Raw genomic sequence first — 27,171 nt, 5'->3', positions numbered from 1 at the left:
ATAGAGTGTACCTGGTTTACATGTACATAGAAGATTTCTGGCCAGAATTTCTGCTTTTCATCCTTATTGAGTTCTGTTTGAAAATCTGGAGGTTTTTTTGAACTTTGAAGTGTGAGAGGATTTGGCTTCTAATGCCTCTGAGGGGATGGACACTCTGTAAGTGCTGCAGGTTAGAAAGACATAAAGTCTTAGTAGCTGTGGTCTCAGAGCTTTGTTTGTGTAGGTATAGGGTACTCTGTAGGTATAGGATAAGATGTTCAGGAGTGCATGTAGGTATAGGATAAGATGTTCAGGAGTGCATAAAACTTTCTTTGATTGTCAAACTTGAAGTAATTGAAGGAGAGCATTTGCCTGAAACATTTGCTTTTGAATTCCTGCTGGTTTTACTGTCCTTACTGTGAGACATTAAATAGCCATAAATACATCCATCAAGAACTTAAGCTGGTTTAAATTGACTACTTGAATAAACATTCCTAATGTAGATGTTCTGTAGTAAAAAAGACCAACATGTAAACCTGCAAAGGTGTTTGTCATTTGTGTATTTTGGGAGCTTTCAGAGTAGACCTGTACAGGCTGGTACATGCAGCAGAAAACATAGAGCTGAACTGTGTATATATACATTGTGTTAATCTATTGGTTTTCTGCCATCCTGTTTTCTTGCAAGAGCCAGTTTGCTTTGTGCTTTATAGGTTGTGAGGATATACTTGGCTTGCTTACGAACAGTATCTACCGCATTGGCAGTGCTGATGGAGGGCGACACCCCTATATGTTGAGTTAGATCCCATGGAAATTCTTCAGGGGCCTTCAATCAGAAGATTTTGTACCACAAATAAGTTAGTATATTCCTGTACAGTTTTCTGACATGCATTGGGATTAGAGCACACAAGTCTAATACTAATTGCATCATTAACTGTCCACTATTTAGAAAACTTGCCCTTCTATAGAAAACATTGTGGGAATAGATACATTGAATATTCTTGTACCAGCATGTCAGTGGGTGACAATTTGGAGCAATACTTTGTTGCTTCTGCTGGTGAAATCATAGGGTTTAAAGAAAACAGTTTTCAGAATTGAGATAGTAATCTGAGAAAAATGAACGTGAAGCTTCATTTTCTGAATGTAAGTAATTGAGAGCTGCTGGAGATTACTAGTGTAAGAATGTACTAATATGTGTTTGTGGATGAAAGTATCCTTTTGTACAAAGCAAAAATCAAGAGGGCAGCAAATCTTACCCAGCACTGCCTCAACACCTTTGTTCCATAGGTGATGGTCTAAATAAGTCACAAATTTCCAAAAGAGTGTATGCTTGCTCTTTTATAGTCTCCTCTCTGCTTTCACAATTCATTCCAGCATCTTGGGAGTCTTTCCAGTTCCTTATCATTTTGGTTTGTGATGATGATGATGTCTGCAACTAGGTGGGTAAACCTGCATTTATTGTAAACTTTTGCATGTTTTGAATAGGGAAGTGCTACATAAATGACAGAACAGCTGTATTGGTATCAACTGTCATAATTTTCTGCCTTTCATTTGGATTGATTTCAGATGCACATGAATCAGCACTGTAAAGACTGATATACAGATCTTTAGTCCAGGGGAGGTGATAGATCCCTATAGAGAATTGGGTCACTCTCTGTTTATAGCTTTCACAAAGTGCCAAGACATTATTGGCATGGACTGTTCTGCAGATTTTGTGACACAACTGAGAGTTCCATTTGGAAAATGTGTTCCCTGCTCTGGACACAGAGAGGATCAGTCTCTCTCACCCAACGAGTCAAAGGGACTTCTTTTTGAAGCTGGAGGTAGCTTTATTGTAACTACTTGTTTGGCAGGCTTTCTCTTTCTCTAGAGTCAAGGTTTTTTTGTGAGGAGAGGGTTAAAACTCTGTGCTTTGTCTATGTTCAATTATTTTGGTCTCTTAAGCTCACAGGCATGCCCTAATTACTTGTGAGGTATACTGGGGCTTCGTACAGTTGTTCTTGGTTATGATTAGTAAGGGATCTTCATTCATCATTGTCAATTGCAACAACCTTGTGCTGAGATGAGAAGTGCCTAGAGATTGCTCTTGAGGTATATAAAGTAAGTGGTCAGATGCCTTAGCTATTTTTTCCCTAAGCTGTGCAAAGGTAGGTACCCATCTCTACAAGTTATGGTAAGGATAAAGGCATAGCAGAAGTGATGTAGACATGGCAGAAGAACTTATTAAAGAATATTCTCTGCATTGGCAGAAGCAGACATATGGATTTGGCTTTTGGATCTGTAGTGGAAACGAGGCGCTCTCATGTATAAGTGTTACAGGGGTTTTGCTGTTCTACAGTTTAGCCTTAACATTTCCCATCTGCACTTTTTAAAAATAGTATTGTTCTCTTCAAGTGAATACCTCTTCAAATACTCTCCTACTCTCATTGTAAATGGTTTGAGAGACTGTTTTGGCCACAGTCTACCTATTCTTCTGTCTTCTTATTTTGTAAAATGAGAATGCTGCCAATGCAGACAATTGCATCTCTAATTGCTGTTTCATAAGACATGAAGATAAGGAGGACATGGGGAGCAGAACATCATTGTGGATGTTGTTGTTTTAACATTAAGTGAAATCTCCTTTGCAGGAAACAGACATAGAATGGGAAATTCTCCAAGGTTGGGGATTGTATATTTAGAAGTTTGCTGTCACCATCCAGTTTTCCCTTTCATATGGAAGGCAATCTTCCAGTAGGCAAGAAATATGTAGTTTCTTAATTATTTCTATTATATTTCTTGTTTTCTTTGAAATAGAAAATGTTTGGTTTCTGCTCTGTGCATAACTGCAGTCTGGATTCTCCTTTCTTGAAGGTCATGATTTGGTCCTTGGCTGTTGGTTATGGCAAATAGTTTTGTGTCTTTCTTTGCACGTGACCTATGGATATGGACTAACACTGTAGTTTGTTTCTCTTTTTTCACTTGGTGTGTCATTCTTGATTTCACACCTTTCTATCTCCAACCATGGTCAATGATTCTTACACACTAGGATTGAGCTGGCATCAGTTCAATCAGTTAAGACCAGCTGTCTATTTTTAATACTGCCGCCTTCTCATATTGCCAGCAAAAAATGTTAGCAGATATACATACATCCATGTTTTCTCTCTGTCATCAGAATCACTGGAACAACCTCTCCCACAAGCACATACGTTTTTACTTAGAGAGCTCCCTATCATTGAGTTATCACTAGATTCAGAAATTGCTTTTGTGGTTAGATGTGATTTGACATGGAAAACAATCCAAGTCCATGAAATCCTTTGAAAAACTGAAATGGTGCTGTTGTAAAACCATCTGACAATGATATTTTCTTAGTGAGACAATCTGATAAAACTCTTGGTTTTAAATTCTGTGTAATTAAACTCTAAAGGAAAATTCCACCTTGGATTAGAGGACTGCTGCTCTGGCTTCCATAGCTGCATTTTAGTCAGCAACGAGTTGCTTACTGCTGAGCTTGTCTGCTGAGCTGGCTGCAGCTCCCAAATACATGAAGCTGTGTTGCTTTGTTTAAATTATGTTTCAAAAATAACAATGCAAAACTGTTTTTGAAAAATATGTACCATATTTCTTATGTATAGTATTAAATGGTATTGTACCTTTCTCACAAAAAACTCACTGAAAACCAGTCTGCAACTAGAAATATTTACTTGGAGGGTAGGGAGAAATCTCCTGGAACTGGTTACCTCAGCTATCAGACAGCGCTTTCTGAATTTCTTGGCCAAGAAATTCAAGTAAACTTGCTGTATCCTGATGCAGTGTGGTGATTAACAAACAGCTGCCATGCCTGAACAGTGGAGTGAATATGCTCTATATGAATTCAAGGTTGTGTTACTCATCCCTTTTCCTTCATTTTACTTGTAATCAGCCAGGTACTTCTTTTCTTTATATTGACCAGTGTAATTTCTGAATTAGGATGGGAGTTTTGCCTGAGGCCTCACTGAAACAGTGATCCAGACACCTTTCTCCATAGGAACAAGCAATAAAATGTTCAAGTTGTACTTGCAGTTTTACTTGAGCTTCATAGTAATTTAAAAACATGTCCTCACAAAACTCCCCCTTTGCTTTGCCACCATTTTGTATTGTGCTTTGGGTGTTGCTCTGATCTGGATTGGATCCATGTAGGAAAAATGGCTAAAAAATTTGGTAGTTATTAAATTCCTGTCTGGGAATTAAAAATCCCTCATTAATATTAGACATTGTAAGGATACACAGCTAGAGTTTTTGCTGAGACATCACAGTATCTGAGAAGGAAAATAAGAAAGAAATTCCAGGAAAGTCAGTAGCACATAAAATTAGAGGGTTTGTTTTAATTTAATTTTAAGGAAAAACTGAGAGGAGAAAAATTTTTGAGTAATATGTTGTGAGATAGAAGCTTGGATGCTCACTGTTGTCCCATAATAAAGAATTGGATTCAGTTATTATTCTGTCCCTCGTGCAATGGTTTACTTTCAAAGTCCGGTTCAGTTCTCAATGAAAGCATAATTTAAGCTCTAATATCTTGAGACGTAAGGAGTTAAGATCTTACTATGTCCAGTGCTATTTAATAATGCCATTGTTCTTTGTCCCCTTGAGTCTGAATTTTCTCTAAATCAAGTAAGATGTCATACCAGATAACCATTCAATATCTAGGTCTTAGATATGAAGCTTTTCTGTTCTGGGTCTCATTAATAAAAACAGCACTGTCTTATGTAACTCTGTTTCCTATTGTAAAAATTCCACTTTTTATTCCTTTGTCAAATGTTGTGTCCTGTTCTTGGTTAATTGGTCTCATCAGAAAAGGTAATGTCTTCCCTGTATGTCAACTCAATCAAAACACTGATACTGTATGTAGAGAGAAAGCAGTAAGGAAGGCTACTGGTTACCAAAAGCCTGAGTGTGCTAATATGAAGGTTCATTAGGTTGTGTCTCTTTTCCTATCTCTGAGTGCCATGTATTTATACAAATTCAGGTTAGTAATATAAATGAAGTCCTGAAAAACAGCTAGTAATCTGAAAGCTGACCTTGAGAATATTTTTTAGTTATTGTTCATACTTATGAACAATTTTGTATAGTTTCTATGGATTAACTGCTTGGGATAAAATGCATTCACTTCTGCTTAGAAGATGTTTGGCCATGCAGCGTTGACCTTACTTGCTTGTTGCAATGTTCTAGAGCAATGTTTCTGTTGGATGTCATTTCTTTATACTTTGATTTGTCTCTTTGTCTCATTTTTAATCAAATGTTTTCACACTAGGTGTGAAATCAAGAGAGAGAATCAAAATAAACCGAAATGCTGGTTTGTTTGATTTTGGTTTTTTTTTTTTTTGTTCTGGGATGTGAATGAGACGTGTCAGCTCACATGGGATTGCTGGTGAGCTGTAGAAGGATGCCCTTGTCTGTGTATCCTACTTTTCTTTCCCTGGGTTATCAGGCAGTGTGTTCATGTGCAGTGCTTTAGCTGGTGGAGAAAGTACGGGTGATGTTTTTTCTTTGCCCTGTCGTCTCAGTTGTAAAGCCTTTGCCCTAAGCCCCTGCACTTCAACAGCAAGAAAGAGCTTTTGAAACTGCAGTGGTTGTATCAGCTTTTTCAGCTCTCTCAAGATAACATGGGAAGTATTATTATATGAAAAATCTTCTTACCACTAGTTTGTGTAGTAAGCTCAGCCTGGGGAAGACAGACAGATGAAGTGATTAGCTATTAAGAATGCTTAGTAAATCTTCAACTATTCTTAACTGCTTTAATTTATTTATTTGAAGCTGACTTAATGAGCACTATGACCTATAAATCCTCTTGGATTTTTGCATTTTGGATGTGCTCAGCCCTGTCTCTGGCAGCTGGGCACAGTACTGGGTTGTTACACTGTGGTTAGTGTCTGCTCCCTTCCCCTATGGTCTATATGTATGCCTAGCCTTGCACATATCCTTAAGATGACAAGAACCAAAGAAAACAGCAAACAAATTGAGCCTGCTAGAGAAGAAAAAAGCATATATGCCGGAAGCCTGATTTTGAGGCATTGTCTTTCTGCTTCAGTGCTAGTTTGTACCCTACCATTTGTAGCTAAGACCTGTCTGCAGCCTGTTTTTTGAATTGCTTCTAATTTCTCTACTTTGGCCACTATTCCTGCTAGTTGCACTCACCCTTGCCATGTCCTTTAATGTCTTAACTTCCACCCAAATTGTGCTGTCAAATGATATCAATCCTTCATACACCCAAGGGATGGATTTCTGTGTTACTGAACATTATCTGCAAGTTGTATGTCATTTATTGGATTCTTTCACATGAGTAGTCAGCATTCTAAGGAGTGATAAAATTATCTTCTCTATCTTGTTGTGTGTGTAATTTGGGCAGAGTCCACAGGGTTGGCAACCAGAAGATGCATATCTCTCTTCTATAACATGGAAAAGCTGAAGTACTCCCAGACTACTTGGTAGCACATGTTTCTATCTTTTTCCAAACTCTGGTCCATGCCTCTCATGCCAAGTACACTTGCAAACTCTTTTAATGTAAGTTGGGGCACATGCTTTCTTCAGGCTTCACAGAGTTTTCTTAGTACTTCTTATCAGTAGCTAACTATTACATAATCTTAATTTTTAAATGTTCAAATATAGCATTATTTTTGTTTTCTTAAACTGAAAAAAACCTCGAATGAATGTGAAATATTGGATTCTGCTACTCTGTTTAGCTAATTTAATCTATTCCTCTAAGCTGTATATAGGTATGAGACCTACTGTCTGTTTGGACTTTCTCTTTTCCTCATCCTCTGTAAATCCCATTAAATCTCTTTAACCCCTTTAACTCGTTCTGGGATTTGCTTTCTTTTGGAAGCTTTTACTTAGTAATGTTTTGGCCGAGTCATATTCGTTCTCCAGTCCCCCTTTGTTCCCTTCCCAGTATTATTTTATCTGATAGGCTTATAGCTGTTGGATTTCTCTTTTTTTGAATTTCAGATTTTATTTTAAAGGAAACAAATTTTCACCATGAGTGAAGCACATAGGGTAGGAAAAAAAGTCCAGAGGAGAGACATATTAACTCAAGGATCAGAAAACAGAGTTTTCATAAGAGAGGCCTAAAATATTTAAGTTGCAATGAAGTCCAATGAACTGCTGGCTTAGTGAGCTGTTGATGTCCTCTTGCTTCAGATTTTCATTGCTTTTTACTTTTCTTGCTTAGCAGCTGTCCCAGTTTCAGACACTTGGAATAATCTGGGCAAACTCTGCTTTACCCTTGCTCATTACTGAGACAATAAGCAACAGGAGAGAAAACAGGCCATTCCAGGTTCAGCACCTGAGTAAATGATCTGAGGTGTTCTGCCCTTGTGGCCCACTCCCAGAGAGGTTTCTGTAAGTGAAGACTATTTGCAGTGATATAGTGAGAGAATTTTGTACTGCATTTTGCATTGCACTTCTCTTGTTTTTCTTTCCTAGAAAACTGATAATGGCATTCACTTGTCGTCATGGGGTATATGAAGCCATCTACCATCTAGGTCAGCTGCTGTATTGTGACTTGGCCAACATGCTTAGAGAGAGTAATTGTGAAGGTCATCTGGATGCCTTCGTTGTCAGTCGTACTCTTCCTGCCAAAAGAATCCACTTGTAGTAAATAGCTATGCATTCACAGGTGCCTGTGTTCCAGAAGTGACCACTGCTTTAGCTGAAGATCTCTGTTGTAGCTTCTAACTAGGATCACTTTTTTGAAAATATTGTCAATGCCTCTTTCCTCACAATTTGCCAAATTACTCCTGCTTGCATCAACATATGGATGTCTAATTTCAGTATCCTGTTTTACCCATTAATTGGGCAGAACTCTGATGCAAAGTGATATTTGAAGTTTTGTTATCTTAATTTTGGTTTTTTTAACCATATCTCTTTAGAGCTGTTAGTTATTGCAGTGCAAATACCCTGATAGTATTAAAGTAGCTTTCTTTGCTTGCTCATCTATCCTCAGCTCTATTTTTAAAGTTTATACACAAGCCTGTGCTTTGGGTTATTTACGCATTGTTCAGTTTTATCCAAGAAAATCTTCTCTTTTAAATTTTTAAGAGGTTTTTTTGCACCATATATCTAAGAGGTTTTTTATTCTGTTCTTGACTGATATATAGTGAAAACCAGACCTTCACAGGATATCTTTAATACTCCATTAGATTGCAAGGTTCTACCAGCCTGGTTAGCTGCCTAGGGACCTACCTTTAGTTTGGGACTTCTTCGCTATGAATTGTGCTGCTGGTAGCTTGCAGAAATTCTGAGCTGTGTAAGAGAGGAGAAAGTGAAAATTGCAAACAGGAAGGAAGGAAGGAAGGAAGGCTGGCTCTGCAGCATAATCTGCTTCTTGGTTACACAGCTTTGGACTTTGTGGTGATAGCATTACAGCAGACTTTCTTGGAAAAAAGATGCATCTGTTAGATGAGTGTTGTGTTTTGCAGAGATGGGCGAAACCTATTTTGCTTCAAGGAATTTGAATTTGTATGTGATACTACCTTATGTTTGTAGAGGTGCGCAGTACAAATACCACTAGCAATTGTTAGCAATATACATTTTGTTTATAGACCACATCACGAAGACTTGGTGTTTTTACAACTAGCATGGAAGAGACAGTGTCTCTTCTACTAAACAAAGAGGGGCAAATGATCTTGCCTGTAACAGCAATAAAAATAAAGTTGCTACTGTAAAGTGGAAAGTAAGAAAAATCTTTGTATGAAAATCAGTAAGTTTCAGCTGTAGTGACTTTTTGTTGTGGCATGTTAAGATAAAAGAGAAATAGATAAAGTATGAAGTCAGGGCTGAATGTCATTAGGAAATATGCCTTTAGTTAGTCCTTAGGGAAAAATGCCTGACTAATGGTCTTGTTCTCAGTGGTGATGCCTTTATGTGATTTATTTAGATGATTTTCAGTGTTTACTTCTGATAATTAAGAAGTGCTTCAGTGTTAGTTAGCAGTTGCCTACGTAGATGTGGGAGCAATAGTGGCAAATCAGAAATAGCCTGATCAGGCTTATTGTGCCAGTAAGTCACAAACTGTCACAAATAAGCTGCTCATGCATTCTCTTGCCAGCTTGGTCCTTCATTCTGTTTTCTGAATGAATGAGACTGCCTTGGGAATAAATATAGGAAGTACCCAAAGTCCTGTTCTGATTTACAAGAAGAGATGCTGTTGAGTTTTACTTGACTGCTTAGTTGATCACACACCCAAGTCCCTAGTGAATTTAGAATTAAAAACAAAACTCCTTCTGTTAGAGTTTATGCAAAAACATTTGTTGGGTTCCCACTTCTAGTTATAGTGTTTTTAGACCCTTGTCAGACCTACTATACTCGTTAGACTGTATATGACAATTTCCACAGCAGGACAGTCCTGGTTATTGTATCCTGCCATAATCCTGTCTGACGTATTAACAAAAATAGAAGCTTCTCTCTGTAATTCTACATTTTCTTTCCTATCTTCAGTGTAAGAAAATAGAAAAGTATCCTATTGTGATGGGCATTTGGGATGTCTTTTTTTAGATTGAAGATTACAGCAGGACCTATTAAGTTGTAGACTTTGTTCTATTAACACTGAGCTGTTTTAGTGCTCTGGAGATAAAGATCTCTAATACCAATCAAGGATTTTGTGTATCAGGCATATGGAGTGTAATTGTGTAGCTTTTCAGCTGAAATTGTGGACAACTGTTAATCCAAATAGTATTCAACTCCATGGTATTCATTTGCAGCAGTACACTTTCACATTTAAGAATTCAGGGCACTGTTAGTAGTAATATCTGCAAATGGAGGCTGCATTGCTTGCTGTTCCAATCTACTTTGGGCCAATGATTGATACTTTGCACTTTGTTGACTGTGCTGGTGTCCAGACACAGAACTGATGTTTTTATATAGGTGAACTTGGGCTCCCAAGAACAAACTGAGGATTTCAAACTTCAGTTCATAATCTCCTATTACGTAGTAGCCACATGTGGAGACACTTATCAAGGAAGGGGAAGTGATGGGAAGCTTCCTAAAATTCTTCTGAGTGTGTTCATTCTGTTCCCAAATGTAGGCATAGATACAGGAGGCTGTCATTATTGTTCCATGAACACGGTTTCTGCCACTGAAGGATGATGCATTACAGTAATTCTGTTTGTTGTAAGAAGCAGACCTTAAAATAGAATGGTATGTAAGAATGTATCCTTTCTAAACATAAAGGTTTCTTTGTGTCATAATGAAGTATAGGGCTTTAAAACTTTTTATTATTCATGTCCCTCATATATTTCTTTTCATTGAAGTGGCCAACTTTATGACACCTAGTTTTGTAAAAACCTTTTTTCCCTCCTACCTTCCCTTGCTTGTTGCTATTTTCCATTTTGTCTTATTTTCTGGTCAGCTTTAATTGTCATTCTGATGCCTTCATTTAGAAATTTTTTTTTTTCAATATACAGTTTTTAATCTTTCTATGCTAACTCTCTGGAATGCTAAATCTAAGAGATGAGTCTTAAGAGCTGAGTGATCACCCTTGGCATACTTAATTGTAGTCAAGTTGTTTGAACTTGTAACACTTGGAAAATGAAAGTGAATATATTTGTTTTGTTATTCCCATGGAAACGAGATATTTATGATGAGCTTCTAAAAACAAGCTACGAATATACACAAAGAAGCTGATTCTTTGTAGCAGTTGCTTAATAAAAAGGAATTAGTTTATTTGGGGGGTTATGGGTTGGGTTTTTATCTTAATTTCATGAGGTCTGAAAATCTGGTACAAGGAAGGGATTTCCTGAATGTGAACAGGACATAAAAATGGTGAAAATAAACTGGGGGTGTGACAGCCTTGTGTGTTATGCTGTGTTCGTAGTATTATAATTTTTCGTAAATTATTTTGAGTTGGAGGGAGCCTTTTACATGTCATCTAGGTAAACACCACCACCTTGCCCTTCTCCCAGTGAGCAGGAGCATATTGCATGAGACCAGGTTGCTCATAGTCCCATCCAACCTGACCAGGGATGGGCCATGTATCATTTCTCTGGACAGCCTCTTGCAGTGTTTCATCACCCTCCTAAAAATGTCTTCCTTATGTCTACTCTGAATCTACCCTATTTTAGTTTGCAGCCATTACCTTGTCCCATCACAACAGCTCTGCTAAAAAGCCTGCCCCTATCCTTCCTTGTAAGCCCCGTAAGAGCTGCTGTAGGGTTTCCTGGAGCCATGTCTCCACCAGATGAGCCATGTCTCAACCCCAACTCTCCCAAATTTGTCTTCATGGCAGAGCTGTTCCTTCTCTCTGATCAACTCTGTGGTCCTCCTCTGGACTCGCTCCAACAGGTCAGTGTCTTTCCTGTGCTGGGGCCCCAGAGCTTGGATGCAGTGCTCCAAGTGGGCTCTCAGCACAGCAGAGTAGAATCCCCTCCCACAGCTCCCACGCTGCTTTTGGTGCAGCCCCGGATACAGATGTGCGCTTTCTGGGCTGGGAGTGCATGTTGCTGGCTCATGTCCAATTTTCCATCCAATAGTGCGCACAAGTCATTATCCCTAGTGTATATTTGTGGACCTAGATTGGAGAGACTGTGTAAATCAAGGTTTGTTGAAAGACTTTTCCTCTGTCATTTCTACCTATTCAGTCAGTGGTCTCCTGTGCATTCAACCCATGTCTGTACGGACAGAGGAGAGGCGAGCATGCTGTTCTAGTTAGTAATCATGATGACAGCATCTGCTCAGAGCTCTTCAAGACCTGTCTCTAGAGAGAGGAGGGGCATAGGATTGCTGCTTGATAATTTAGATGCTAGTATGTGGCATACATGGACCATACCTCGCATACCAAAAGTGCAAGACCATGTCATGTTCCTAGGGTTTTCCACAAGACTTGGCATATGTTGCAGCTGTAGAGTTTTGGAGTTAATTGTGATGCTTTACAAGTGGATTTGATAATGTAATACATGGAGGAGCAAGAGGGGATATTTTTGGAGTGTAGAAAAAGATAACAAATTTCAAAATTAAAGCTGCTTTATTTAGGAAACTTGGGATAAAGTTGCAAAAATTCCTTCACTCCCAATCCTGTTTCAAACATCGCTCCAGTTAATGTTGTTGTCTGGTAAAGAATATCAGCCATGATGCACATTTGTTTCTCTTTCGGGGTTCAGCTGCAATAATAGTACATTGATTATATATGTGTCCAATTTGTGATTTTACCTTAAGCTGAAGAGGAAAAATCCATTCATTTCCTTGCCCCATGTAAGTGACAGGGAAGAGATGAAATGCAAAAGGTAGGTAGAACTGTGTCTTATACCAAATGTTCTTTGTTCGTCTTGGCAGCCATATTTATGTATTTTTCCTTTTAATTCATACAAAAAAGTTATGCTCTTCCGTTTAATAAGTGTGCAAGCAGAAATTCTTCATGTGTTAATAAAACCCTGAGATCAGTTCATTTGTTTAGAGTGTGGCGCTAATAGCAACAAGGTCATGGATTTGATCAGGTAAGGGTTGAACTTGATCGTCCTTGTGGGTCCCTTCCAGCTCAGAATATTCTGTGAAAAATAAACAAGTCAACATGAATTTTTGCTGGTTTTGCTGAAAGTGGTCATTCTCTTTGCTACTGCAATGATCCTGACTGATGATCCAAGCTATACCTATGTGCTACAGAAAACTGCCTTTGGCAAGGCCTGAATGCTAGGCTTGGCTAGCATAGCAGTGAGTCTGTAGAGAATTTAGGGTCTTAGAGTGTTGTTATGCTGGAGCATAACAACAGTGCAGTGATTGACAGTGCTTTCTTTTTCTAAATGAGAGGCAAAACAAAATGAAGTCTTGACCTCTTTGTGCTACTTAAAAGTTCTTGGACGTGTTTCATCAGAAGAGGGATGTTAATCCTAGTAATGAGAATCCTGGAGAAATTCCAGGTAGTTAATTGCAGTTTATTCCACCTGTCTTTCTGATTAATGAAATGCTGGATTATATTCTTTATTTCTACTGTCATGATGTTCTTTTACCAGCTAATTCTGAGATACTCCAGCACATGCTTTACCTAAAGCAGACAAGTAGTTGCAAACAGCAATGTTTGGTCAAAAAATACATAAAGTTTATTTTGTGGTGGTTGCTGACATTTGATACATATGTTGGGCTGCATTGAAAATAAAGAATGCTAGTAATGAACAATTATGTAAAGGGTTCCCTTAGTGTTGAATTTTGTTGTGAATAACCAATTTATCTTTGTTTTAAAAGCCTGGTATAAAATTTCATTTTTGTTTAGTTAATTGAAGCAGGAGTCACTTTCTAAGTGTTGGTTGCTAAACCAGAAATATAATTTCCCCTTTTCATTAGTGGAGGCATCCTCTAGCTGAGAGGAATTTTACCACTGAAGGTATCTAAAAGAAGATCAAAGATAAATCCATGACGTATAGCTGAATTGCTCTGCACAATGGTCTTTTTGACACTTGAATTAAAATTAGATCTCTGTGTACTGCTTTTCTAGCCCAAGATTTCTGTTGCTGGTGCATACTTTATCCTAGCATCTATTGTTTATTCCTATATAAACAGCTGTCCCTGTTGAAAGGACTGGTCTGGGTTATGTGGTGGTGCTTGGTTATTTTTTCCCCTGATTTGCTTGAAATGTTCTCTAAATTGGCATAAAAATAAATGCTCAAGCAGCAAACAAAACTTGTGTAGTAGCATGTTTCCCAGTAACATGGACTCTCAAATGCTACTTTTACTTTGCAAGTTTTGTAATGTAAGCATGTTCTGCTTTTTAAGATGGTATTATTTAAGATTATATCAGCATAAGTATCAAAACATCTTTTTGAAAATGGTTCTATTTGATCTGCTAAACTTTAGTTCAAAATATATCGCTACCTTTTAGGGTTAAGTTGTTATTCTAAAGATCAGAGAATCTGTAGTTCACTAATAGAGGAAAAGATGTGGTTTGTCTCTTCTGTAATTCATAACAACTAAAAACAGTTGGTTTTTGTTTAATGTGAGTAAACTCACTGATGCTGTTGCTTTGTACCTGAATTTTAAAATGAGGAACACTAAAACTAGGTTAATATTAGGGAATTGAGTGGAACTGTGCTTACTCTGCAACATTATCTCCTGCCTAAAGTGAATATTTTAAAATGCTATAAAACAGACATGCATTAACCTTCTTTTGGTTAAACATATCACTGTAGTGAATGCTTTTTAAGAGTTCTATCAACTGAAACCTTTGGTGTGATGGACCAAAAAAGATCTGCAGGAATGACAGTATAAACTGGTGTTTGTAAAGTGTAAATTTCCCATTATCAGAATTTGCACCACATACTTGTACAGCAAAATCTATGAGTTTGCCAGGCTACTATATTGTGTTTTCTGCATACCTTTAAATGTTTTTTGAAGATGATGGTCTACAGAGGAAGACAGGTATTGAATTTAAATGTGTCATTTAAAAACTTGTCAGTCTTCAATTGAAAAGGAATTTCAAGTTTTAAAATGCATTTCAGTGGTTTGCTTTGCACAATAGCAGAATAATTCTTAGTTTATTTGTGAATATGTGAATAGTGACTTATAAATAATATGATAACAAGTTATTCAAAGAGGAATAACAAGTAGTAAATAAAAAGACTTGCCTAAGATGCTTCAGATCTTGTCTTATACATGCAGTCATTATAAGTGATCAACCAAATGAGACTGTATTTAATTTGATGAGCTGCAGGCATTTTGACAGTAGACCCAGTCGCTTTATTTCCTCTTTATTTCTGAACATTCATCAAAGGAAGTCTGTGAAGGGCTATCCTGCTGATGTGCTTATAAAAATAAAGTGATATTCCTGGAATATGTTTTATTTGACACCATAAATGGGGTGCATGGGCTTTCCTGTTCTGTTACAGTTTTCTGTCGTTCACTGTGGTAAACTGAAACCATTTTGCTATTCCTGAAATGCTTTTTGTGCTCTCTTGTAATTTCTTTCAATTGCTTTTTGTGCTCTCTTGTAAATTCTTTCAATTGTGTGTTTCAACAGGGGAAAGTCTGTAAGAACTATTACTTTTGAGCAGTTTAAGGAAGCTCTTCAAGAACTCTCCAAGAAGCGATTTAAAGGCAAAAGTGATGAGGAAGCACTTCAAGAAATGTATAAACTAATTGAAGGAAAAGGCCCAGGTTTAACTGGAGTAACGGTATGTTACTGGTCTCATGGACAGATTGTTTCTACCTGTCCTTTGTTCTATTGCTGTGTTGTTATGTTTACCACTTCCCTCCACAATCCACAAATCCAATTTCTCTGTGAGCCCGAAGGTAGCAATTGCAAAGCAGAATTGGAGCAAAGACTGTGCAACAACTAAGTATTGTGCTACTGTGTGTTCCTGTGTGGTCCTGTCATTGTTTCTTCTAGGAATTGTACTATCACATAGTAGCACGTCAGTAGCACCTGAGCTTGTGCATGCTTAGAACAATGAAATGTTTTTGAAGAGTGGTGTATCCAAATCAAAAGGAGTATAATGACATTAGAGCCTCAATAAAAAGTTTTAAGATGTTTTGTGAAATACCAGAAAGCAAAGGCATCTTAAAATACATTTAATTACACCATGTGAATCCCAGAACACTGAAAATCTGGGAATAATTATCATGTGGTCTGGTCTTTGTTTCTTTTTTGTTCCAAGTCTGTCAGAGCTATAATGTTCTGTCTTTTTCATTTTAAAATACTGGTGTTGAGCTTTGTATGTGAAAAGGGAGCTATAAAGCATACTGTACATTAGCTTGATTGCCCTTTTAGATGCCCAGGCTAGGCAAGCTTTTTTCCAGTATTTTCGGAGATAGTGTACCATCAGCTTGAATAGTTCTGTCAGTTTAGTTCATCTGCTTAAAATTTGTGATTCTCCTGAATTTTGCCTGTAAAGCTCTGAATGAAAATGTAATCTTTTCAGAAACTGGTTCTCTATAAATGATCAATGTAAACATCAAGTGGAAATACCTCTTTTGAGTTCTAAAATAAGTTAGCTTTTTGCAAGTTTTTATTTTATTGCTCTTCTACTCTTATTTAAAACAAGTGGTGATTTTGATACAGACTTAAAACTTGAACCTTCCTTTGTGTTCTTCACTTGCCTTAATAGATTTGAATAACTTCTTCATCTGTTCAGGGAGTCTTCTCTCAAATTGTGTACATTCTTCTACACCTCACTCCTGCTTCCATTTTGGGTATTTTAGCAGGCAGACATTGAAACGAACAGTGTCTACTACTAAAGGAATAGTCTCTTTCTGTGTGGGATGCATGGATGAGAGAGCTTTGCAGATGCAATGTAGTATCATATAGGTTCAGCAGAGGTATATGAGTGAGCAGGAAGGGGAGAAAGAGTGGAGGGGAATATGAGCCAGAGATGTGAGGCTTGACTGTTCAATATGTGCCCTTCTGGGGAGAGTTGAGAAGTTAAGGGGATCAGAATATCTTGTTCTGCTACCTGGAAAAGTAAGGGGCAGGAGGCAGAGCTTAAAAAAGAGGGAGAGTGCAGAGTGGGAGTGTGTGCATGTGTGTATGTAAAACCAAATTTCATGTTTGTTTTCTCATGCTAATTTAGTTCCTGGTTGGTAAAAAAGACCCACAAACTTGGCAATTCAAGACATTAAAATAAATAAATGAATACAAGGCCACTCTCCTCCTGCAGTCCAGGAGCACAGATATGAATTCTCTATACAATAGTTTACTTTGGGAAGTCAATATTGTGGAAATTTCAAATTGTGCTGCTTTCTGTATGGTTAGATAAAGTTACTTTAAGCTTTTCTTAAAAGTTGTAAGGTAAGTCATGCCTTGTAGTGTGTGCCCTGCTCTGTAAAACTCTGCTATAGATCATGTAGATTTGGTTCAGGTCTCAGACAGAAAACTTTTTGTGACTACTGACACATTACTCTAAACATATTAGGGAAGGAGTTGAAAGTATGATTAAGTGAAGCTTGTGGATAAGAATACTTCAGCAGCACGTGGGGAACTTAGTGTCTTGACTTTTTCTCATATTCTGCACTGGGTATTCTGGAGAGGTAGGTGGTAGGGTCAGTATGTGTGGACTAAATGGCAGCCTGGGGAAAGCACTCCTCCAGCAGAGCAGTTGGAAAGTTTACCTTCACATCAGACAATGAGGATTTTAGTGCATGTTGGGATAGAAGTGATGGAAGATCTTTTATCCTCTCCTGTTTATTTTTTTCTTCTCCTTCAGAATGTCATAGAATTACAAAAATCCCTGCTTGTTGTTGATGTGGTTGAGAAGGCTCAGCAGCCAGACATTGAAACCAAGTGAATTTTAGGCTGCTTTCCAATCTGGAAACAGAACATATATTATTGATTTTGTCACAGAGGAAGAAAAACACGGGAACATGATACAGGTTAATGAAGCCAGTGGCTTTATTAGCTCACTTGGTGGTAATCTCTCAATAGAATATATGGTGTAGGTCATGTAACTTTGGCGGCTTGTAAACAGACATGTAAATAAAGTCTAGGGCCTTTTAATTGTCCTCATTCCTGCACAAAGGTTACAGAGAGCAAAACTGAGGTTCTTTCTTTTCCTGTACCAAGAACTGTGTGCCATAACCATCCTGAATGCATTTTTGCACCTCCTGGGAAACAGATCTTTACTTTGGTTATTGTTTGCTGTTAAAATAAAACCAGTTGAACTTCAGGGTATATTCATGACATAGAAATGCAGAACAATTTCAAGTGCAAGGAATCTGAGTTGATCTCATTCAAACCTTTTTCTTCACAAGAGGGGTAACTTAAAGCCAGATCAGGTTGTTCAGGACTCAATCCAGTGAGATTCATGGTGAGAGGAGTGTGGGTGGCAGGGCAGTACAGCAGCAACAGCACTTTAAAAGCTAGATGATGGGAGATGTTGATGTGGGCAGGATCATATTATCACCAAAACATACCTGTTAGGGCAAGAGCAAGGAAGCCAGAGTGCATCCAGAGTGTGGTAAATGAGACAAAACAGTTGTTGCAGCAGAATTGCAAAGAGGCCTAGGAGTTCCATTTAGGACTTTGTGAATCTGCTTGAAGACTATACAGTGGTAGTCTGAAAAAGCTGCAGGAGATACTGTCCAGCACATGGACTTCCATTAAGATTTAGAAGTCTGCAGAACTGAAAGTCCTTGACTCTCTTAGGAAGAAGTCCTGTATCCACCTTGAATGCTTCAGAGAGCTTCTGTGTCTTCCTGGAGGTCAGGGCAATGGTGGCCACTCTTGTGGGAGATGTGCTGTAGTCGAGGTCCTGAGATTCCACGGTGGGAGAAGATGAAGAGGAGACTGACGTGGTATTTGTGGAAAACCCAAGCTACACAAGGTGAGGAAGCAGTGACAGCTGAAGACCAAGTGGACAGAGACTGAGATAGAAAAGGCTGAAAGGTTGTGGCTTCTGGCAACAAAAGATCACAGATCCGCTCCACCTGCAGTTGTTCAATTTCAGAATACATATAGTATCCTAAGCACTGGTGAGGATCAACAAGACACATCAGAGTCAGCTGAACCTGAATTTAGTGTTCACACAAAAAGGGGGAAATGAGTGATAATGCTGAGCAGCACTATCTCACACTGTGAGGACAGACAGGTTCTTTTAAGAATCCTTGCTTGAATGAATCCTTGGCTGGCCACAGATTTGTAGTTATGTCAGGCCTTAGCATGAGCTGTGTGTTAGTGAAAATCTGGAAAGGAGTTGAGTGAATAGTCACAGAAGATTTTGCCATCCCAAATATCTCATGTGCTATTACACTTCCCTGTTCCATAACGGTTGACACTATACTCTGGCAATAGTGCTGTACCATGAGTCAGGAGCAATGGGTACCAGTCACAGAAAATTACTGGAGATTCTTCTTGTGGATGATCAAGGCATGTATTTTCTGATCTCACCTGATGTCTCAGGAGTTTTATTGCTTGGTAGGTGCCAGGATCTGGGATTGTTGCAGATGCACAGCCAAGATTTGTCCAACCTCCCCACATCGACCTCTTCTTCCTTTCTCTTCCTTGTGGATACCCAGAGTACTGCTCTGGAGGTAACCTGGTGCATATAAAGAGGAACTACAGAGGTTTAAGGATGAGGGTGATGAGTAAGGAGCTAAGATCGTGCCTTGCCAGTCCTGGGAGGAGAAAAGATTGGGTAGAAGTGGACTGTATGGCTTCTCTTGAAGATGGGGCTTTGGCTTCTAGGACTAGAGAAATGAGGGCTACTCAGCAGGGATGGAATAAATCTAACAAAGTAGAACAAGAGTATCTTTACAAACTAAGCCTACTGATCTGCTGAGGAGACTACTAGACTGGGTATGGAAGGTTGCCATAACCTGAAGATGAAAGATCATAAGGGGCAGAGCAGATATGTTTGGGGGACAAGCCTGGCAAGGGAATTTTTACCCTTCTATAAATGCAGCAGGACATGGGGTCTATCTCTAATGCCTGCACACAAAAGCATATAGTATGGGGAAAGCAGGGCAAATTAGTTGCAGAGATGTGAATCGCTGGGATTGTGCAGGTGTGTTAACTCTTCTAACTGGAGTGCTGCGTGGGATGAATAGAGGCTCTCCTGGAAATACATTTAAAAAATGAGGAAGAGGGATGGTAGTATATGTAAAGGCTTATGTTGACAGCATCTAGCTTTGGACCAAGTCTCATTAAAGATTGGTTGTAACATTAAATTGAAGAAGGATTCAACAACACCCTCACTGAAAAAAAAAGGGCTTTATAATATATTTCCCCTTCTGTTTTGTCTTCACCACCAAAAAGAATGAAAAACTCCTCAGAGAAATGTTGGCACACTGTTTTTGAGGGAGATCCTATTAATAAGGCAGCAAGATCCCATGAGTTGGGATGATGCAGTTACTTGGACTGTTGAAATGCTGGAGAACTGCAGTTAAGGGGCTAATCTTAGAGAGGAGGAAAGGAAGGGGTCTCTCGTAGCTGCCAAATAACATCTGACAGCTGGACTTCACATGATCATCTCTTGATGGAGCTAGACCTGGGTCAGGCACATTTATGTGAATTTTGCCCTAAGTGGTGTCACATATAAGGAACCATTTTGATATCTTTTCTTTATCTCTGGCTGGGCTCCTAGTAAGTGCGAAGGTTTAGGTATGTATATAGAATTAGGACTTGCAGTGCTGTATCATCTGACCGGCATTACTGGGAACCATTCCATTGAAAGGTCTCACCAGGGTTCATTAAAATGATGCTACTTTCCGTCATTATTAAAGTGGAGTTGTTTATCATTTACTTTTGTGTTGATGTGTCTGTACATGTGCTAAAGCAAAGGAACATGAATGAAATCCAAATTTTATTTGAAGCTTGATCTCTGTTTCTGACTTTCTGCAGACTTCTAATACATGTGCGTGCATTCCCATGAATTTAAAAACAAAGTAAAAACAGTTTTGGTATGGAGTTGTGGTACAATGCCCCCCACATCCCTCAAAAGGGCGGCAGACTTTCCCTTTGAAATTCTTTTTCCATGTTGCAGTCATTTTTTGTTTCCTATTTTTACAAAGGTTGTAAAATGATAATTTTTCAAAACTGTGGGATCTCAGCACCTCAGGACTGAGGTGCCGAGCCACCGAGCCCACCCTTGGGGGGCTCGGGAGTCCTGGAATGTTGCCAGAAGTGTTTGGTGGCTGGACTTTGATCCTACACAGGAGACGACACCTGTATGAGGGTAGGAGGATTTCACCGGGGTGAATGGTGAAGGGATTAGTTAATTAGAGGGTGAGACACAGGGTTTAGGATTTATGTACAGGGGGGTTTAGAGAAGTAAGATGGAGGAATTGGGGCGTGTCCTGTCCTTCTTCTTCTTCTTCTTCTCCTCCATCTTCTTTGGTGATGGTGGCACTTTGGGATTGGTCATTACTGAAAGTGCACTGGACAATAAGAATAAAAAGGATTGGGGAAAAATGATAAATATTGTACAGTAATTGTGGGTATAAAGATAGGTGACTGTCCGGAGGGCAGCACAGTGTGCTCATGGCTGACTGCTGAGCAGACCTCTGTCGGGCCGAAAGAAAATCTTTTAGATAAACATTTAATAAACATAAAGACCGAAAGAAGAACTGAAGCCTCTTCTCGTCCTTTGATATGCGGGCTGCCCCAAGGCCACTCCGGGCCCTTCCAGGCCCTTCAAACAGCCGAAAACCGGACACAAAATCTTGCTGAGACTATGAATGTTGGTGCTGATTCTGCAGGCTCCCAGAACATTTTAGTTGCATAAAGAAATCTCCATGGCAGCTTTTTCTAGGAGGATGTGCTGTTAGATAGTGAAGTTTTATGGTTGAAGGAGCAGATGTTGGAAAGCATTCAGAGGAAGACTGACTGCGGCTGACAGTGTGGCCAGGAGTACTGTGGCTAAGGCGTTGCACCCTTGTAGTGAGGAGTAAGAGGAGCAGCTCACCTCCTGTCTGTCACCAGTGTTTTTTGGCCGTGCAGGCACTCCCAGCACTGATTGCTGAAGAGACTCAGTCCCTCAGGCAGGCAGGGACTATTTCTGTACTATCTGGACATTTGTAATTCAGGAAGGAAAACCAAGCAGGAAACCCAACTGCAGGGTTTTTCATCATTAAGTTTCTGCCTAAGCTGTGGAGCAGCTTTAAGTGAAGCCCAAATCTTTGTCAGCGATGGCAAGCAGTAGAAAATACCTTGAGGCAAAGTTGTTTGAGTGGAGCCAAGAGTTCATTGTGGAAACCAGGGCACTGGGTGTTTGTTTGGAAGGTGTGATATTCCTGAAGTCCAGTAGATTTTCTCGGTGCTTTTCCTTCCCAGGAAGTGGTTGTGGAAAGCCTTTTGGGAATGGTGCCATGCTGTGTGCAGAGCTGCCCAGCACAGAGTTGCTGCAAGCTTGCCAGGGGCTGTGGTGCTGCAGGAGTGAGCCCTGTGCAGCTGCAGGAGTGTGGGCTGCACTGCCCTGCTCGTGAAGCCCTTTGCACTGTGCTGGGTGCAAAGCTTTTGTGACATTTGCTTGGGTTTTGAACTGTGAGCTTTGAGGAAGGGATGGTAATGTGTGCTGACAGAAAATGAGGAACACTACCTTGGCAGCACTGATTTGTCTTTCCTCTTTGCCTCAGCTTTGTTCTGGAGGGAAAAGTGTTGAAAGTGTGGGAAATCTTCCAGTCTCACACTGTTACCTTATTTTCATGATTGTGGCTTCACTATGTGATGTGGCAGCACATCATGTGATGCTTCTAGCCTTTTGACACAAGAGTTGATTTTGTGGGGTCTTTGGAGTCTATAAAATCATACAGTTTTCCTGCTGCAAACAAGCCAAGCCAGTGCAGCTGCAGAGCTTTCAGTTCATATATTTTTCTTTGGCAAATTGCTATATACTTCTACTACAGTAGAGAAAATTAATGTTCTTGACTTCTGTGCCCTCATTTCCTTTTTACAGTAGTTCATTTCAGTTTTCTTTGGGCTGATAATGCATTTCTGGAACTAATTCAAATTCTTAAATATAATCTTGAAGTGGATTGTGTTGCTTGCTCTGTAAACTGGTTTTTGATTCATTAGTTATCATGAGGTAGCCAGCAAAATCTGTGTAAGTTTGCAGAGTTGTCTTTCTCAAGAGAGGGCAAGGGAGGAATGTGGCATTTGTTAAGGTTTTCAAAGTTTAAAGACTACAGCTTTCACTTCCTGTCTTTGGTATGAGGGCTGCTTCAGACAGAAGTTGCACTATTGGTAATAGGGAATTTGGATGAGATGTTGGATTGTTTTGGTTTTTTTACTTACCTGCAGTGTTGTCAGACCCTGGAACAATTTGCCCATGGAGGCTATGGGGCTTCGCAGGTGTTCAGGACTTGACTGGAGGAGTTTCTATGTAAGCCTGTTGGAGCCTTGCTGTGAGCAGGGCCCTATACTAGATAAACACTCATACTCAAAGGTTCTTTCCAACCTAAGTTGTTCTGTGACTTAATCATTTTAAGTTTTGGTAGTTCTCAGAAACAGAGAATCCCCCCCTTTCCAGGCTTGACCAACCACAGTGGTGAAAAATTCTCATGTGTCTACTTGGAATTTCATATCTTCCAAATCATGCCCATTATTGTTTACTTCCAAACCGTCTCTGTTTCTAATATAACCACTCTGTTGAGGACAGGAATATGATTTGTCTCTCCCTTTTTAATTCTGAGTCTTTATAAACACATTCCCATCATCTTTTCCATGTATGTCACATGCTCCAAGCCCCTTGCTATCTTAGCAGCACTGCTTTGTAGACACTAACACAAAGTGAGGAAAAATACTGAGTTTCTAAGAAAAAAAATGCACAAAAAAATTAATAAACTCAATTTGGAGCACTAAATGATTATGTTTGATTCTGTTGTGCTAAGTAAAACTTTCTTCCTTAGACAAAGTTTTTTTTTAAATAAAAAATTGAAGTTCATGGGCACTTTCTTTTATGTGCAAACTTTGTGGTTGACTGTGTGTGCAAATAAGAGATGGAAAATGAAGACTTCTATGGTCTCAGAGAAAAAAAAAAGAGGAGATTAGCCCCAAGGAATTTATTTCCTTTAGAACAATGAGAGATTATATAACTTACTCTAGATAATAAACAGTTCAAGCAGAATTGCTATATGACAAGGCAGAATCATTTGTATGTGATTCATTGTGAAAAAGAAGGGAGAGTAGAGTAGTAACTTGGTATTGTGGAAATTGTTCTCATCCAGCCCTTTGTGCTCTTCACTATATTTCTTCCTACATTTTTCTTTACTTAAGAAGAATGGTCAGCTTTCTCCCTCCACTCCCCACTTTTTTTATTTGCCCCCCCATACCCTTGTGCAATAATGAGCAGATGGATTGTAGAGAATGAGCTCATGGCCACCCTTTCGATTGGTTTTGCCTTTTGCTTAATACCCAGTTTAATCTGCATAGTTGTTTTTTTTTCAGAAACAGAAAAGAACCATTTTGATAAGAACTGTTGCTTGCACAATCAGTTTCTAAAGACTTTTCACTAAAAATAAGTCATCAGCTTATAGAGGAATCTTTATGGATAAATTTTTCATGTTAAGACACTGAAAGTAATGGTACAGCTGGTCCTAGAAATCATATCTAGGCACATGAAGGAGAAGAAAGCCATCAGGAGTAATCAGCATGGTTGATCACCAAGGGAGAGTTGTGCTTGACTGACCTGTAAACTTGTACAATTAAATGACTGCCCAAGTAGACTGGGCAAGAAGGGAGTAGTCCAATGTCTTCCCAGGCTTCAGTAAGGCCTTTGATGTCATCTCTTACAAGAGTCTCACAGCCCCTCAAGCTGGTGCTGTAGTGGCTGGATGGGCAGAAACTGAAGTGGATTGAAAACAGGCTGAATGGTTGGGCCCTGAAGGTATTGATGAACAGTGCAAAGTCTAGTTGGAGGCTGGAAAACAGTGGTGTACCTCAGGGGTCCATACTGAGTCGAGTCCTGTTTAGCATCTTCATTAATCATCTTCATGATAGTGTGTGGTATACTTTCAGTGAGTTTGTGATGACACAGAGGTGGGAGGAGTGGCTGATAGGTCATCCAGATGGGATGGTTGCCATCCAGAGGGTCCTCACAGGCTGGAGATCTGGGCTGGCAGGAACTTCAGCAAGCTCAGCAAGCAATGCAAAGTCCTGCAACAGGTGAGGGAAGAGCCCCATTCACCAGTATGTGCAGGGGGCCATGCAGATGGAAAGGAAATTGGTTGAAATGGACCTGGGAGTGTTCGTGGACACCAAGCTGAACATGAACCAGTGAGCTGGTATCTCAGCTGCACTAGAAGTATTGCCAAGCAAACAGGGTGTTCCTTCCCCTCTGCTCAGCACTGGTGAAATCTCATCTGAAGTCCTGCATTCAGTTCTAGGCTCCCTGGAGATGACTGATAATCTACTGGAGAGAGTCCAGAAAAGGACCATAAAGATGATGGAGGGACTGGAGCATATCTCCTGTGACGAGAGGCTGAGGGAGCTGGGACTGTGTAACCTGGAGAAGGCTCAAGGGTGAATCCCATATCCATGTATATAAATACCTGAAGGGAGGGTGCAAAGATGATGGTGCAAGGCTTTTTTTCAGTTGTGCTCAGTCTCAGGACTTTTCTATGATTCTGTGATATATAGTACCACTAGCTGCTTCTGGTTGAGGAGCCCAGGATGGGCGTAAAGTTGTTGTGTATTCTACTCTGTATTTACAAAGACTTTTTAGAATGAAAGCATCTTAGCACAACCTTAAAAATGTTCACCTCACCTTAAAAAGAAACGAATATTTTCTTTTTAATGTATACATGTTCATCATAACAATGATGGAAAAGAAGGAACAGGAGAAATGAGGTGTTCTGCATAGCCTTGTGGTGGCATCTCATCTCTGATCTTTTATATAGATACATCAGTTCAGGGAGTGAGAGCATAATGTGCAAGGAATTAACATTGCTTGGATTTTGTATTGTTGGAAACAGGTGAGCCTTTCATTTTATAAGAATTTTGCCAGCAGCAAATCAACATTATTTCAATTGTAGTAATCTGTCATATGTAGGAAGGGGCACATCAGTGACTTGACATACAACTTAGGAAAAGGCTGTATTTCTTACTCAGTAAAGCAATTCAGAGAAGGAATGTTTGCCTTGCAGCTACTGCCTTTAATGTTCAAGTCATATATTATGACTCCTGTGATGCAGGAAATGTTCTGATCCATCTTGGGCTGAAAGATCACATGATGTGGGATCGCTGTTGCTCTTGCTCTGGATTTGTGCTGTTCCTTGTGCTGTGGTTTTACGTTTTGCTTAATTGCTTTTTGGGAAAAAAATATTATATTTTTTAACCTGCCAAGCTGTTGCCCATCCTCAGTTTTCTTTGTTGGTTTGAAACGTGTCTAAATATTAATAAGAAAAGGAAGGCCTTGTGTGGCTGCTGTCTTGTAAAGATGCACCTTATAAGGCATGTGTGTCGAGGTCTTATCAGAATGCAGGTGTCTTGATATAAACACCACATTTCTCAAGTTTACCACTGGGAATAGTTTTCTGGGAACATCTTTCATTTTTGTCATGAGCCATTCTATTAATCCTTTTTCTACTGTTTCTTCTTGCATGTTAATATGTGTGCATTTCCATCCACTCACACAAATTTTAATATGTATGTTACTAAATATGTTGCTGTACAAAAATTCTCATATGTTTTTATTGTAGTTTGTGTATTGAGGAAAACTTCATACATTTCATGCTGCACCTTTGAAACAGAGGAGCAGAAGCTGTAGTCTTTCTTTTTCAAATAGTGATTAACTTTACCATTACAAATTCTCAGAAGAGCCGTCTGTCCTGAGAATGAATTAGGTAAAGGAAAGGGCAGTCAACAGAGAATTTCTGAGACTTCTCTGTGGGTGTGATGGTAGAGAGTGTATGCACATGTAGACAAAACTGATTTTCTATAAAGTAATGTTTTTTAAATACACAGAAAGCAAATATGATTTAAGTTTAATTAACTCCATATTGAATATATTGCCCTTGTCTTTCATTTGGAGTCTTCCTTGTTAAAAGGTGCTACAAGGTCAATGTGAACAAGTAAACAGTATATATTAGACCAATACTTCTTCCTAAGCATTGTCTTGATACCTGTTTTTTCAGTATAGGAAAATAACCACCTCTGCAAATAGTACTCTAAAGACTGCAAGACAGAAGTCCCTAAAGGTCATTTAGCAATGCTGTTTTGAGCAAAGACTGCTCCAGTGGTCATTTTCTTTCAGATAGTGACAGGTGACGCACATAAAAAATGCCCATATTTTAGCACTCTTTCTTAAAAGACAAAAAGTCTTGCGTGTTTTTTCTTCACATGATTTTAAATAAATAAATAAATAAAATTAAAATGTAATATAATTAATTAATATAAATAAATAAAATTAAAATATAAATTTAAGGATCAAAGAGGCTGCTCCTAGTCCAAGCACAGAGGTTATCATGCTTCTATATTGTTATGTGCAATAATTTTTTTTTTCTGTTTCTGTAGTCAAATATTTTTTATCCTGATGACAACAAAACTGATTTTTGAGCCTGATATGACTCAGTGGGAGAAAAGTCTTTGCTCAGTGCCATTTCATGGACTGCTAATTTTCTAATATTAGAAATTACTTTCAGTCCTTCCAGTTTGTTACTTCTCTCATGAAACCTAGAGTTTAGAATGAAATTGTCTTTTGAAGCAATGAATTCTAGTTGTATTGGAATACCTTTTCTATATTGGTGGAGCCATGCTTTTATACTTTCATGTTGACATAATGGATTTTGAACATAGTTCAAAATGTGAAATCAAGATGAAACGTCTTTGTATCCTTG

General features: G+C 39.0%; 1 protein-coding gene across 2 annotated transcripts in view; it reads left to right on the top strand.

Annotated features, from left to right (window-relative positions):
• TPPP (tubulin polymerization promoting protein) overlaps positions 1-27,171 on the top strand; it is an 82,368-nt gene that overhangs the window by 29,103 nt on the left and 26,094 nt on the right. For both annotated transcript variants that reach the window (XM_074542199.1, XM_074542196.1), the window contains exon 3: positions 14,927-15,080. In XM_074542199.1, the coding sequence (XP_074398300.1) occupies positions 14,927-15,080 (154 nt within the window). The remainder of the gene's footprint in view (positions 1-14,926; positions 15,081-27,171) is intronic.

Source organism: Zonotrichia albicollis, chromosome 1, assembly GCF_047830755.1.
Source record: "Zonotrichia albicollis isolate bZonAlb1 chromosome 1, bZonAlb1.hap1, whole genome shotgun sequence".
Classification (NCBI taxonomy): Eukaryota; Metazoa; Chordata; class Aves; order Passeriformes; family Passerellidae; genus Zonotrichia; species Zonotrichia albicollis.
This window is presented reverse-complemented; position numbering and strand designations above follow the sequence as displayed.